The 14,400-nt window shown below is 45.9% G+C and overlaps 1 protein-coding gene across 1 annotated transcript in view; it reads right to left on the bottom strand.

Moving 5' to 3' along the window:
• The window catches only part of SEPSECS (Sep (O-phosphoserine) tRNA:Sec (selenocysteine) tRNA synthase), a 57,216-nt gene extending 51,064 nt beyond the window's left edge, over positions 1 to 6,152 (bottom strand). The window contains exons 1-2 of the mRNA XM_033948265.1: positions 5,903 to 6,152; positions 1,708 to 1,862 (exon numbers count right to left, since the gene is read on the bottom strand). Coding sequence (XP_033804156.1) covers positions 1,708 to 1,862; positions 5,903 to 6,016 — 269 coding nt within the window. The 5' untranslated portion in view covers positions 6,017 to 6,152. The remainder of the gene's footprint in view (positions 1 to 1,707; positions 1,863 to 5,902) is intronic.
• Positions 6,153 to 14,400: the final 8,248 nt, after the last annotated feature.

Genomic DNA, 14,400 nt, shown 5'->3' with positions numbered 1-14,400 from the left:
GCCCCCCCCCCCCCCCCAAATATAATGAAATTCTACCTCGCATGCAATAAGCAGCTTAATTTTGACGCATGCAGTTCAGACACACCTTTCAATACATGCGCCCGAGTCGCATTTTTAACACTATTGACACTCCCGGACCAGCCGGTAATTTGAGTGTGTTAAAAGTCAGCGCTTCATTTTGTGCATCAACAGGCAATGTCAGAGCACTGCTCAGAGCACTCATTTTAATATTAATGACCTCGTTGTACTACATTTACATAGCAAAGTCAGAGGCTGCTAGAAAGCATGGAAAAGACCAATAAGATCTGGTTAGTGTCAATCAGTAAATGCACGGTAGGTTTAAAACATCAAGGCTAAGCGAAGTGTATGTAAAACAAAAGAATAAAGACCTGTGGTTGTGAGATGCTGTGAATCAAGACTCATAGAACCACACTCCAACTGTGACAGAAGCCAAGAAGAGGAGAAAAACTGCTGGTCCAAAATTTTTTTTAAAACCCAAATGTAGACCTGGATGACAACTAATAAGTGCATTCCAAAATTCTACACACTACCTGCAAGCCCAAAGTTATTGAAACTGTGTATATTCAGGCACAGTGGTATTTTTCTATTCCTGGAGGACTCCCTAGTTTACAGCCTGTTGCTGTAACCATTAGGCTATGAACTTTGCTGCAAAATCTTTGCTGCTTCAAGAAACCAATGGCTGCATCTATTCCTTTTGCTTTAATATTTGTTACATCTACTATTACTATTTATTATTTCTATAGCGCTACCAGATGTAAACAGCGCTTTACATTAAACACACAAGAGACAGTTCCTGCTAAAAGGAGTTTACAATCTAATTATGAATGACACATTGGACAAAAATGGTGACTCTATAAATGTTGCTCATATAAGAAGATACAAAGGGAGAAGAGTTACTGTGTGATTACGTTGCTTACTTAACACTGTACTATGATTGTATACTGTTCCTTGAACCACACTTTAGATTTTTAGAGAAGACATAGAAACTGTTTGTAGAATCTGGCCCTATGTTAGGCGCCACTAGGCACCCTAATTAATGATGCCCAGCTTAACATTGGCTGAAAACTGGTCAATTACCACATCAATTTTTTTTTTAAAATTAGCAATTAAGAATTTGGCACCACCAAAGTGAGGCACCCTCTGATGGCTCACGACACCTACCTGAAAAGTGGGTATGGTTAAGAGTAAATAGGCAAGTTTACTTAGGACTCCTTTTATGAAGGTGCGTTAGTGTTTTTAGCGCACGCACCGGATTAGCGTGCGCTAGCTGAAAAACTACCACTTGCTCAAGAGGCAGTAGCAGCTAGCGCGTGCGCTATTCCGCGCATTAAGCCCCTAACGCGCCTTCGTAAAAGGAGCCCTTAATCTTTGCTAGGCAACCGAGTTAAGTGCCTGTAAATTAGGTCTGGTAAGACCTGGCCTTATAGGGGCTGACCTCTAGGACACCTGGCAATGCCTAAGAATACCTAGGCACTGTTAGATGGGATTATAAGTAGCATCTAGCAGCCGATTGACAACTGTACCAAGTGGCACCTACAATGTAGATGCGCTTAGGCGCCATTTATAGAATCTGGCTCATAGTAAATAATGCAACTGCTAACTGCATCTTTTTCATAGTAGCCTACGTGCCAGCCAGCTTCTTTCTTTATTTTAATTACAAAACAATGAGCACAGAACAGATTTTACCTGTAATGACGACGGGCAACTAAGCCTGAAGCTACTCTTCCTTCTCTTTCACCAACACCACAGTTGCCTAGAAAGTTGTTGCTATCCATAATGGAAAGTTCACGGAGAAAGAGTTCAATAGTACTTTCATCCCATCCAGACTCTGGACATTTACCCTTAAAGTATAAATAAAATGTGAGATATATGGTAGGTTTACCATGCCTAGTAAAAAGTCTGCACTCTTGTAGTTTTTAAATAGCAGAATTGAAAGAAATAATTCAAAATGCAATGATCTATATACTATACTCTAAACCAGGGGTAGGGAACTCCGGTCCTCGAGAGCAATATTCCAGTCGGATTTTCAGGATTTCCCCAATGAATATGCATTGAAAGCAGTGCATGCAAATAGATCTCATGTATATTCATTGGGGAAATCCTGAAAACCTGACTGGAATACGGCTCTTGAGGACCAGAGTTCCCTACCCCTGCTCTAAACTTTCAATATGAAAAAAACCCTATAGAAACATTTAAAATTAGGAATAAGAAACCAAGATAAAGGGAAATGGAACTTGATATACCGCTTCCATTAGGCCACTCAGTATTGAATGCATATGTCCACACCCTTTGCCATAGCAAAAGCTAAATTAGGTCCAGCTCCAAAAATGTTTAAAGAAAGCCCATATTATGCTAGAGCCCAGCTATATTCAATCACAGTAGCTGAGCTGACAAATACTCCTTCTACTACCACTTATCACTTATATAGCGCTGAAAGACGTACACAGCGCTGTGCATTTTGACATTTATAGACAGTCCCTGATCAGAAGAGCTTACAATCTAACTTGAACAGACATGACATATAGGGTTGGGGATGCAAAACCCAAGGTGAGAGGAGTAAGGAGTCGAAAGCACTCTCAAAGAGACTTAACTGGACTGTGAACACTACTTGAGATGGAGCCTGCTGAAGGGATTCAGGCAGCTTGTCCCAAGCATAGGGCGCAGCAAGGTAGAAGGGATAGAGTCTGGAGTTGAAGAGGGCACAGATAGGAGGAACTTACCAGCTGAGCAGAGCTCATGGGGGAAGGGGCACAGGGGGAGATACGCAAAGCGATATAGTGAGGGGCAGTCCTCAATCTGTTTCTGTTGTACAAAATCAATTTGAAGCAAAGACTTACATACATCAAACATGGAAATGCAGGAAAAAAAAGAAACCTAAGGAAAAAGTACTTTATACAAACTGTTCTTATAGGTCACAGACCAGGAACTGGGGAGAAAATTAATCCAAAGCAAAAGCAACAAAACAGTGAATGTCCTTCAGCAGACCAATCAAAGCCCACACCTGAATTCAATGGTAAATACTATGGAAAAAATTGAAGATTATAGTTCCCAACCAAGAAGAATAGGGAAAAACTGCACCATCTTGCAGGGCAATGTTGGTAGAGACTTATCCTAATTGACTTATGGCTGTTACTACTGCAAAAGACTCGTTTTATAATTATTTACTAAATATTTCTATAACCCTTCTTTCACATTAAAAGTGTAGTGTAGGTTATGGATTATCACCAAAAAGAACTTCCATTTTAATACATTTTAAATTTTATGTTAAACAGCAAAATAAAAAAATATATATAAGGGACTGCATACAAAAGAATAAACCAGCTTTGACATCCTAAATCAAAATAGCAAATTTTAAGTATGTCCATATTTGAAGTAAACTTCTATCCTGCTTTCTCCCCAGGCAGTGGCAGAGTCGGAGTGGCAAGAAGGCAGGCGTGAGTTTTTCACTTCCTGCCTTGCCGCTCTGTGAATGGTGGTCCAGCGCTGTAGGGCTTCTTTCCTGCTTTCTCTCCCCGAGCGGCACCGGCAGAGCGGCAAGCAGGCTGGGGCAGCCATTCACAGAGCAGTGCGGGACAAGGCAGGAAGCGAAAAACTGGGGCAGCCATTCACAGAGCAGTGCGGGACAAGGCAGGAAGCGAAAAACTCACACCTACCTGCTTGCCGCTCCGACTCTGCCGCTGCCTGGGGAGAAAGCCAGAAGGACCGCCCGTACCTCCAGAGAAATTAATGTAGGGGGGTGGGGTTAGTTAGTAATCGCTCCATAAGACGCACCCTTATTTCCACCCACTTTTTTTGGGAAAAAAGTGCATCTTATAGAGCGAAAAATACAGTGCTCAAAGGACCTAATGCAAACAGTTAAATGTTGCCGTATCTTTTAATTCATGGAGTTTAATTATATTAAAAACTAAATAGTGGGACTAGGTAAAAAACAGATTTCCTGGATTTGCTTGACCCAGGCTATTACACCTTAAATTCTAGGGTTGCCATATGACTCCAGCAATGGAAGTAAGGACTGATAGAAACATCTGGGTTTTACTTCCATTGAAAGCAATGGAAGTAAAACCTGGATGACTCAATCCGTCCTCCTTTTTCTGGAGCCATATGGTAATCCTGCTTAAATCCTCTGTTGCCATGACCTGCTTGGGAACGATTACACCAATGTCTAATTCAGCTGGAAGAAGTTATCCAACAGCCTTAGCTGACTTCATTCAATAAGTTTTTTTTGTTATATATTCACTGGTCCTCAGCGGGCCACCACACACTCAATACACTCATAGTGAATGGCTTTACGCTCCCACTCGTCATTGGAACCAGCCCGACCTTATATTAAATTTTGACTTACATTAATGATGGTGAGTATATAAATACTAAAAGTACTTAGCTTCTAGTAGAATGCTGTGCAGGGAGAATGCGTTCTAAACATCAACATGTTTCGCCCGTTAAACTCATTGGGCTTCATCAAGATATATACTCCCTTTGAATAAATTTGCAGCCACCATTGCACAAACGTGAAAAGCTTTTCACGTTTGTGCAATGGTGGCTGCAAGTTTATTCAAAGGGAGTATATATCTTGATGAAGCCCAATGAGTTTAACGGGCGAAACATGTTGATGTTTAGAACGCATTCTCCCTGCACAGCATTCTATTAGAAGCTAAGTACTTTTAGTATTTATATACTCACCATCATTAATGTAAGTCAAAATTTAATAGTCAAAATTTAATATAAGGTCGGGCTTGTTCCAATGACGAGTGGGAGCGTAAAGCCATTCACTATGAGTGTATTGAGTGTGTGGTGGCCCGCTGAGGACCAGTGAATATATAACAAAAAAAACTTATTGAATGAAGTCAGCTAAGGCTGTTGGATAACTTCTTCCAGCTGAATTAGACATTGGTGTATACCTTCATTTGCAAATTGAATTAATTGAGTGCTAGAGTTTACATTTCATGGGAACGATTACAAGCATATTGTTTTCTTCTCATGAAAGCTGAACCCTGAAATCTCCGGATGCTGCTTCAGGCTGCGTCTGAACATCCCCAGGAAAGTTGATCCTTAGCAATAAATTCAGCTCTGGAATGAACTTTCAGATCTACCTTTAATGTGAAAAACTTTAAAAAAAAAAAAATGCAAGACTCCTGAGCCTGAGAAGCTGAAGCACAGCAAGGCCTCCCCGAGGCAGTAGAGGATCCGGGGATGTGGCTAAGCCCTTATTGAAGCCTCATTTAAAGGTGATATGGTTTGAATCTGACAGATCTAAGGCAGTGGTCTCAAACTCTTAGCAGGGTCACATTTTGGATTTGTAGGTACTTGGAGGGCCTCAGAAAAAAAAAATAGTTAATGTCTTAATAAAGAAATGACAATTTTGCATGAGGTAAAACTATAGTTTATAAATCTTTCCTTTTAGCTAAGTCTTAATAATATTGTAATTTGTAGCTAAGAGAGACATATGATCAAGCAATTGTTTTATTTTACTTTTGTGATTATGATTAACATACCGAGGGCCTTAAAACAGTACCTGGCGGGCCGCGAGTTTGAGACCACTGGTCTAAGGTATCCGGCTTTTATGTACCAAAGTGGGAGAACGACTGTCTGTTTCTGACAATGCGGTGTACGTGTACCCCAACACACAGGATTACACCTAATATCAGGGGGAAAAAAATCTTTCAACTTGTTCTCCACATAGGAACTTTAATTTCATTCTCAGCTGTCCTCTATTCTTTCCATTATCAAACCTCCTTACGCATTTTATTTCTTAGAAAGAAAATGCTGTCCGTCTAGAAATGAATTATGCCAATCCTACATCTGGCATTATGATTTGTGGCTCTGGAGTAGACACTCATAGCCACTAGTAGCACCCGGCTAAGATCAGACGATTGGGTCATACCGTGTCTATCAGCTGCCGAATAAGTAACTCGTGTGTACGGCGACCCTGAGAGCCCTGGCGGACATAGGCAGGGGACACCAGTTGCTCGCAGGCTGTGAAATTATCCCCATTCATAACCTCGACCCAACCAGCAACTGAGAGCGATTACTGCAGATCGGTAAGTATGAGCACCCAGAGATTCCGTACAAATTACGCGTGCCGTGCAATCCCGTTCTGAGTCTGCGTCGATTATCACATGCCCGTGCTCCCTAGCGGCAATTGTTACAAAAGCGAACAATCACGTGGAATGTCACGTGATGAAAGGAGGAGTCTTGGCAAAAAGCCATCTTTGGTACTGGCAAAAAGCATTTCTGGTTAGATGGGTGTATGGAAAAAAAGTAACTTTCTGATGGGACAAAGTAGAATGCTTTTGTGGTAAAGTGAAAATCACTCACAGAAAAGCTGAGCTTACAAATGTAGGTTTGTTACATTGATTTCTGTATTGGAAAAAATGTACTGTTCATACATTTGCATAAGTTCAAATTAAGCAAAATATCCGAAAAACCTAGAGTAGCTGTAATGGTCTCTTTTTTCTGTGGGTATCTCTGCCTTATTGGTTTTAAATCTGGGTTTCTTGGGGAGCATGGTAGAGGCGTCCCTAGATGAATCCTAGCCATAGTTTGCAATAAAAGTACTAATACTATCCCTACTATTCTGACCGAGGGCAGATATTGAAGGTCTAGAAAATCCTGAGTGGGTGTAGAACACATAAAAGTAAATAGATTGGTTTTTTAAATTTTCTTACAGAAAGTATACAAAGACTACAGGAAACGCAATGAAGTTACATGGAAATATTTTTAAAACAAATAGGAGGAAATATTTTTTCACTCAATGAATAGTTCAGCTCTGGAACTTGCACTAGTAGCTGGTAACACTATAGCTGCATTTAAAAAAGGTTTGGACAAACTCCTGGAGGAAAAGTTCATAGGTCTGCTATTTCTGTTCAACACCTTTTTATTAATCTATAATAATAAAACGCTAAGCGTGCATGCGCACTCCTACCTGCGTGATCCATTCTCCGTAGGTCCCTGGCCAACAGGAGTGCGCAAGCACGCTTCAACTCCCCCCTCACTCACTGTAAGGCAGCACTCACTGTAAGGCAGTTCGTCGTCGTCGTCGACACCCCCCCCCCCAGCGCACCTGAACCCCCGTTAACCCTCCCATCCGACCCTCCCACCGCGAGACGACCACAAACCTCCCTACTCCAGTAGCGTCCGCAGTACTCTAAACACGCTGCTTCGTGGCCTTCTACTGCCCTGATGACATCAAGACAGAGACGCGGCAGAGGAAATCACGGGCAGTAGAAGGCCGCGAAGCAGCGTGTTTAGAGTGCTGTGGACGCTGCTGGAGCTGGGAGGTTTGTAGTTCGTCTCGCGGTGGGAGGAGCGGATGGAAGGGCCAGTGGGGTCTTCTGCACGGCGGCGGTAGTGGCGGGGGGGGGGGGGGGAGATGGAAACATGCTGCCCAACGGATCTACTGCACAGGGGGATGGGAGGGAGGGATAGAAAAATGCCGGGTTCTACTGTACGGGGGGATGAAATGAAAAGATGCTGCTCAAGGGTTCTACTGCACTGGAGGATGGGAGGGAGGGAGGCAGGCAGGCTGGCTTCAGGGGGTGGGGGTGGGACAAAGTCTGGAAGGCAGTGAGGGGGACATAGGAAGGAGGCACTGGGGGCACTAAGGACATAGGAGGCACTGAGGGCACTAAGGACACAGGACAGAGGCACAGGGAGCACTAAGGACACAGGAAGGAGGCAGTGGGGGCACTAAGGACACAGGAAGGAGGCAGTGGGGGCACTAAGGACACGGGAAGGAGGCACTGGGGGCACAAAGGACATGGGAAGGAGGCACTGAGGGCACTAAGGACATGAGAAGGAGACACTGGGGGCACTAAGGACGTAGGAAAGGGTACTAAGGACATAGGAGGCACTGGGGGCCAGGGAGACAGAGACAGAAAAAAAGACAGACAGACAGGGGGCCAGGGAGAGACACAGACAGAAAGAATGACAGACAGACAGCGTCCAAGGAGAGAGAGACAAAGAAAAAAACCCAGACAGGCAGACATCTACTCTAGTACCTGTTAATGTAACAGGCTTAAACACTAGCTTTATCCCAGGACAAGCAGGCAGCATATTCTCCACATGTGGGTGACGTCATCTACAGAGCCCCGATCGGACACTCTCGCAAGTAAACTTGCTTGAAGATCTTCAAGCTTGTGAGAGTACCACGCATTGCGCGTATGCCTTCCTGCTCAAGCTAGGGGGTGCGTCTCCTCGTGGCCTCAGTTCTTCGTTTTCCGCGGAGCCAGAAGCCCAGTTCCTCCGCTCTGCGAGATCGGAGTGCCTTATGCACTACGGCTTACTTTGGTTTTTTATTTTCGGGTGAGTCACTGTGCGGCGCGTTTCAAAAAAAAACAAAAAAAAAAAACAACTCGCAAAAAACAGTTTTTCTTCCGATTTCTGTCGACCCGGGGCTCCAGGTCCAACTTGGCCGGTAAGCCTTGCACGGGTGAGGCGTCACTGCTGCGGCCTACGTCCCGGCCGGTCTCTGGTTTCAAAAAGTGCACTCAGTGTGGTCGGGTGATCTCTATCACTGACCCCCACCATTGGTGCATTGAGTGCCTCGGGACCAACCATCGTTTGGACTCCTGCCCGCATTGTGCTACTCTTCAACCACGGGCACTTCGGAGAAGGGCCAGGATCCTCAAACTGTCTCGGACATAGGTAGGGCTCGTCAACTGGATCTCCAGTCTGAATCCTGGTACACCAAGGAATACCTGGATGAGTTGGAGCTGCCTCATCCCCCTAAGGAGTCCTTGCGGCTTCCTCTGAATCAGGTTCTCAAACAGACCTTCCTCCGTAATCTGGAAGCGCCTTATGCCATCCCAGCCATCTCTTCCAAGATGGAGTCTCAATACCGTACGGTACCATGTAAGGATTTTGAGAAGTCGCAGCTCTCCCACCAGTCCCTCAAGAAGTCCAACCCCTCCAGGGTCTATGCTGCCGTCCCCAGGGCAGAGAGGGCCGGACGATGGACAAGTTCGGTCGCCGCCTTTATCAAAACTCGATGATGGTGAACCGCGTCCTTAACTACAATTTTACATTTACTTCTTACCTCAAGCACTGCCTGAAGGTTCTGCAGTCTTTCCTTCCTGACGTCCCCTCCCGCCGTCAGCAGGCATTCAGTCGCCTTTTGGAGACGTTGTCCAGTATCCATCTCTACATGCTGCAGGCCACATATGATGCCTTCGAGCTGTCGTCCCAGGTCATGGCCTTTGCGGTGGTGATGCATCGCTTGGCTTGGCTGCGTCTGGTGGACATGGACCCCAATTAGGATCGCTTGGCGAATCTCCCCTGTGTGGGGAACGAGCTCTTTGATGACTCGATCGAAGCGGCCACGAAACATCTCTCGGAACACGAGAGATCCTTCGCCTCTCTGGTGCACCCTAAGGCGAAAGCCCCTCCTGCTCGGCAGTATAAGCTTCCTCCTCGGCGCTATCCACATAAGTCCACTCCTCTATCTTGTCCACCGCCTCAGCACCCTCAGCAGCAGCGTCCGGCCAAGTCTCAGCTGCCTGTGGTGGCGAAGCCGACGCCATCTTTTTGACAATTACGGGCCAAACACTCTGGTGTCCAGCACCCAGGAGCCTTCCCCCCCCTTCCCATCGGGGGTCGGCTTCATCTTTTTTACCATCAGTGGGAGGTGCTGACGGCCGACGCTTGGGTCCTCTCCATAATTCAAGAAGGGTACTCTCTTCGCTTTCAGCATGTGCCTCTGGCCCAGTCATTCCGGGAGTTTTCTTCCAACGTGGCGCATCTTCCCTTCCTGCTTCAGGAGGCCCAGGCTCTTCTCCGCCTTCGGGCAGTCGAGGAGGTTCCGGAGCATCAGTGGGACTCGTGGTTTACTCCCGGTTTTTTCTGGTCCCCAAGAAAACCGGGGACTTGCGTCCCATTCTCGACCTTCGGGCTCTCAACAAATGCCTGGTCAAAGAGAAGTTTTGCATGCTCACTCTTCTGACTTTGTATCCCCTCATGGACGAGGGGGATTGGCTTTGCTCCCTGGATCTGAAAGAGGCCTATACACACATCCCAATTCATCTGGCCTCTCGCCAATTCTTGAGATTTCAAGTGGGAAATCTCCATCTGCAGTATCGTGTTCTCCCCTTCGTTCTTACGTCTTCCCGTCTTTCATCATGATAATGTGGTTCTCCGCACCCATCCTAAGTTCTTGCCTAAGGTGGTTTCGGATTTTCATCTCAACCAATCTATTGTTCTTCCTGTGTTTTTTCCTAAGCCCCATTCTCATCCTGGAGAGGTGGCTCTTTACACTCTTGACTGTAAGAGGGCGTTGGCTTTTTTTCTGCAACGCACTCAGACTCATCGGACTGCTCCTCAACTCTTCATATCTTTCGATCCGAATCGGTTGGGGCGTCCTGTATCCAAGTGCACCTTGTCCAACTGGTTGGCTGCTTGTATTTCTTTCTGCTACACTCAGGCTGGTCTCCCGCTGCAGGGTCGGGTCACAGGGCATAAAGTCAGAGCGATGGCGGCATCTGTTGCTTTCCTCAGGTCCACGCCTATTGAGGAGATCTGCAAGGCTGCCACATGGTCCTCGGTTCATACCTTCACCTCGCACTACTGTCTGGATACTTTCTCCAGGCGAGACGGCCAGTTTGGCCAGTCTGTGTTGCATAATCTGTTCTCCTAACTTGCCAACTTTCCCTCCCCTTTTGGTTAGCTTGGAGGTCACCCACATGTGGAGAATATGCTGCCTGCTTGTCCTGGGATAAAGCAAAGTTACTTACCGTAACAGATGTTATCCAGGGACAGCAGGCAGATATTCTCACAACCCACCCACCTCCCTGGGGTTGGCTTCTTTGCTTGCTATCTGAACTGAGGCCACGAGGAGGAGATGCGCCCCCTAGCTCGAGCGGGAAGGCACCCGCGCATGCGTGGTGCTCTCACAAGCTTGAAGATCTTCAAGCAAGTTTGCTGGCGAGAGTGTCCGATCGGGGCTCCGTAGATGACGTCACCCACATGTGGAGAATATCTACCTGTTGTCCCTGGATAACACCTGTGCTTTATATATAAGCATTCACATTTCCAACAAACATATACAAAGCAAACAGGTATGCCATAATAATACATTTAAATTGCAAGTCAAAAAAGCGCTGGGGCCGGATGGGTACAGGGGAGAATTTTACAAGCTGCTCGTGCATAAGGTTGCTCCTGTGTTGGTGGAGGTATTCAATTTAAGTGTGGCTAACGGTTTCCTACTCCGTTATTTGAATCTTGCACAGATTGTTGTTCTTCCGAAACCGGGGAGGGATCTGACTTTACTGGAATCATATAGGCCAATTTCCTTATTGAATTATGAGGCTAAGCTTTTGGCTAAAGTTCTTCTAATTGCCTGGCATGGATACTTCCCTCTTTGGTGTCGGAACAGCAGGTGGGATTTGTGCACGATCGACCGGTGTCTAAGAATATATGAGACGGATCTTGGCCTTGGAGAAGGCTTGTGCAGATGGGGCCCTCTCCTTACTTATTAGCTTTGACATCAAAAAAGCCCTTGACCGTGTAAGGTAGGGATACCTGTTTGCAGTGCTCCAAGCTTATGGGGCGGATCCCTTCTTTAACGCTATTCAGGCATTATATAGTGATCCGGCGGGGCAAATCTTGGTGAATGGGGGTCTTTCGACTCCCTTTGTGATTCGGCAGGGCTGCCTTTTGTCGTCGTTATTTGTACTTTCCTTAGACCCCTTGATTAGAGAGTTGCAATCTAATGTGGACATCAGCGGCTTGCATTTGGGAGCTACTCATTTTAAAATAGCAGTGTTTGCGGATGACCTCTTGGTCTTTCTGACTAACCCACGTTGGTCCCTGCCCACTTTATTGGAAAGCTTAAGTGAATATGGTTATTTTTCTGGTTTTGCTTTGAACTTCGGGAAGTCGGAGGTGTCCTACTGCCTTTGGTAGGAAATTTATCTTTCCTGCCTGGGGTAACCCCTTCTGTTTTTGGTAGGTGGCGGGCTGGGGGAGTTGCATCTTATGCATGATGATGGGGTGCTCATTTCATGTGATGAGCTGTTGTAGAGGGAAATGTCACGTCTTTGACTTTTTTATGCCCATTGTCAGTTGAAGCATTATGTGGGCTCTCTTCCTGTGGGCTCTTTATCTCAGGATTTTGGGATCCGTTGTACTGTTTTTCTGGAGGGGGACCCAGGGGCCAAGATCTCGGTTTCCTATTTTCATAGGCAGCTCAGTGAACTCAGTCCCTCCCAGGATTTCTCTTCCATACTGGGGGCCTGGCATCATGATCTGAGGAGGGAACTTAGAGGGATCTATTGCATGGGTCTCTTAAACGAACTCCTGTTCTTGTACATAATGCTAAGCTCCAGGAATGTCATTATAAAACCCTATTGAGAGCGCATGTTTCCCAAAATCAGGCTTATCACATGGACTGTGTGGATACTCAGTTATATAAAAAGTGCTCTACTGAAGTTAACTCTAATTTTCATGGCCTCTGGCTCTGTGAATGTATTCAAGGTTTATTTGGGGGGGGGGGGGGCTGCATGTACCCGTTCCCGTATCTGTACTTCCTATGCTGTTTGCTCAGTTTTCTTTGCTATCTGTGTATACCTCGGCAGAGAAACTGTTTCTGGGTAAATGTTACATTTTGGGGAAAAATTTATTTTGGAATTATTGGTTGGCTGAAGAGCCCTACCTCCTTCTGATACTGGAGAAACAAACTGCATGAACTGATGGGATGGGAGGCCAAGTTGGCTTATTCCTCTCTCTGAAGAAACAGAGACTGTCAATATTTGGACTCCTTATTTGAACATTTTGACTCCAGGGAGTCGTAGTCGCATCTTAAATCAACTTCAGCTGTTTAACACTCCACCTGTCTAACCTCTGCTATTTTATTTTATTTGCTGGCTGTTTTTGGATGGGGTGGGGTGGGGGCTGGGTCTTCCGGTGGGGAATGGGAAGTTTGGTGGGGCCATGGAGGATATCAGAGTACAGTCCTCCATGGTAGGTAGATTCTTGATTGTGTCATTGTCATTTTTATGGGTCTTTCTTGTTAATAAAAAGATTTAAACATAAATTGCAAGTCAAATATTTGCAAAAGGAAATACTGTATATAATCAAATATAAGTTGATCTGAATATAAGTCGAGACCCCCCTTTCCCCCCAAAAGGAGGAAAAATGGTTGACTCAAATATAAGTCGGGCGGCTTAATATTCAAGTGCCCTGCCCTGTCAGGCTCTGCACCCAGCTCCCTTTCTGCCAGGCACAGCACCCAGCACCCTTCTCTCCCTCCCCTGTCAGGCATTGCACCCAGCCCCCTTCCTTCCCTACCCCATCAGACTCTGCACCCTCCCTACCTTCCAGGCTCTGCAGCCTGCCGCCCTCCCTGTCCTAGCCTCAGGCTCATAACTCTACTGGTGTTCATCGATGCAGGTGCAGCAGGCAGGAACGAACTTTCCAAGTTCCTGCCCCACTGTTAACTGACTGCCTGTGAGCATCTTCGGCCGCTGAGAAGAAGCACAAGCAGGGTTTTCAGGATTTCCCCAATGAATATGGTTGAGATCTATTTGCATACAATAGAGGCAGTGCATGGGGGTGGGGGGTTGTTCAGGCAGGAGGGAGTGGGCATCCCTCCTACCAATATTGGGTATGGGGGGATCATTTGGGCAGGAGAGAATGGGTATCCCTCCTGTTGATGTCATGTGTGTGTGTGGAGGGGGTGTTGTGGGGGGTCTTCTGCCCGCATAGCCACCTGAGCTGATCACCACAAGGGAATTTCCCCTGATCAGATCAGCTGAGCTGGCAGGACTCACCGAAGCCATAGTTTTGGCGAGTCCTGCTGGCTCAGCTGATCAGGGGAAATTCCCCTGCCACAATCAGCTGATGGTAAGCTGCAGTCTAGTGGCAAAGATAGATGGCTGAAATGTAGGCCAGGGTTTTCCAGGCCTACATTTCAGCCACCTATCTCACACCCACATAGGCATTTTAGGCTGCCTAACACCACTTCTGGTGTTGGCCATGCCAACTTTGAAGTTAAGTGGCCTAATGCGCCTACGTAGACATGATTCTGGTGCCTTTTATTTTGATGTCAGTAGGCACCTCAACTCTGCCATTTTTTGCTGTTTCTAACGGCATTTTTCAATTAATCTAGGCATCGGTATGATGCCTACTGGCACTTAAGTTTAGACACTGATTTTAGAATTTCCCCCTTAGTGCTCACACTTAAATTTAGGCACATAAATGTAGACTTATGCTAGTATTCTATAATAGCAGTTGAGCACACAAATGCTGTTTTGGAATTCATGCTGAGCACACATTATCCCAATGCCCACATATCAGCGACCTTTTGAGATTTTATCCTGAAGTGTCCATCACACCGTTCTCTACTATTACACTTCGCATCATTTGTATGTGGATTTTCTCACATTGATT

The sequence above is a fragment of the Geotrypetes seraphini genome, chromosome 1 (genome assembly GCF_902459505.1).
Source record: "Geotrypetes seraphini chromosome 1, aGeoSer1.1, whole genome shotgun sequence".
Lineage (NCBI taxonomy): Eukaryota > Metazoa > Chordata > Amphibia > Gymnophiona > Dermophiidae > Geotrypetes > Geotrypetes seraphini.
Note: the sequence above shows the minus strand (reverse complement) of the source record. Positions and strands in the feature narration are given on the sequence as shown.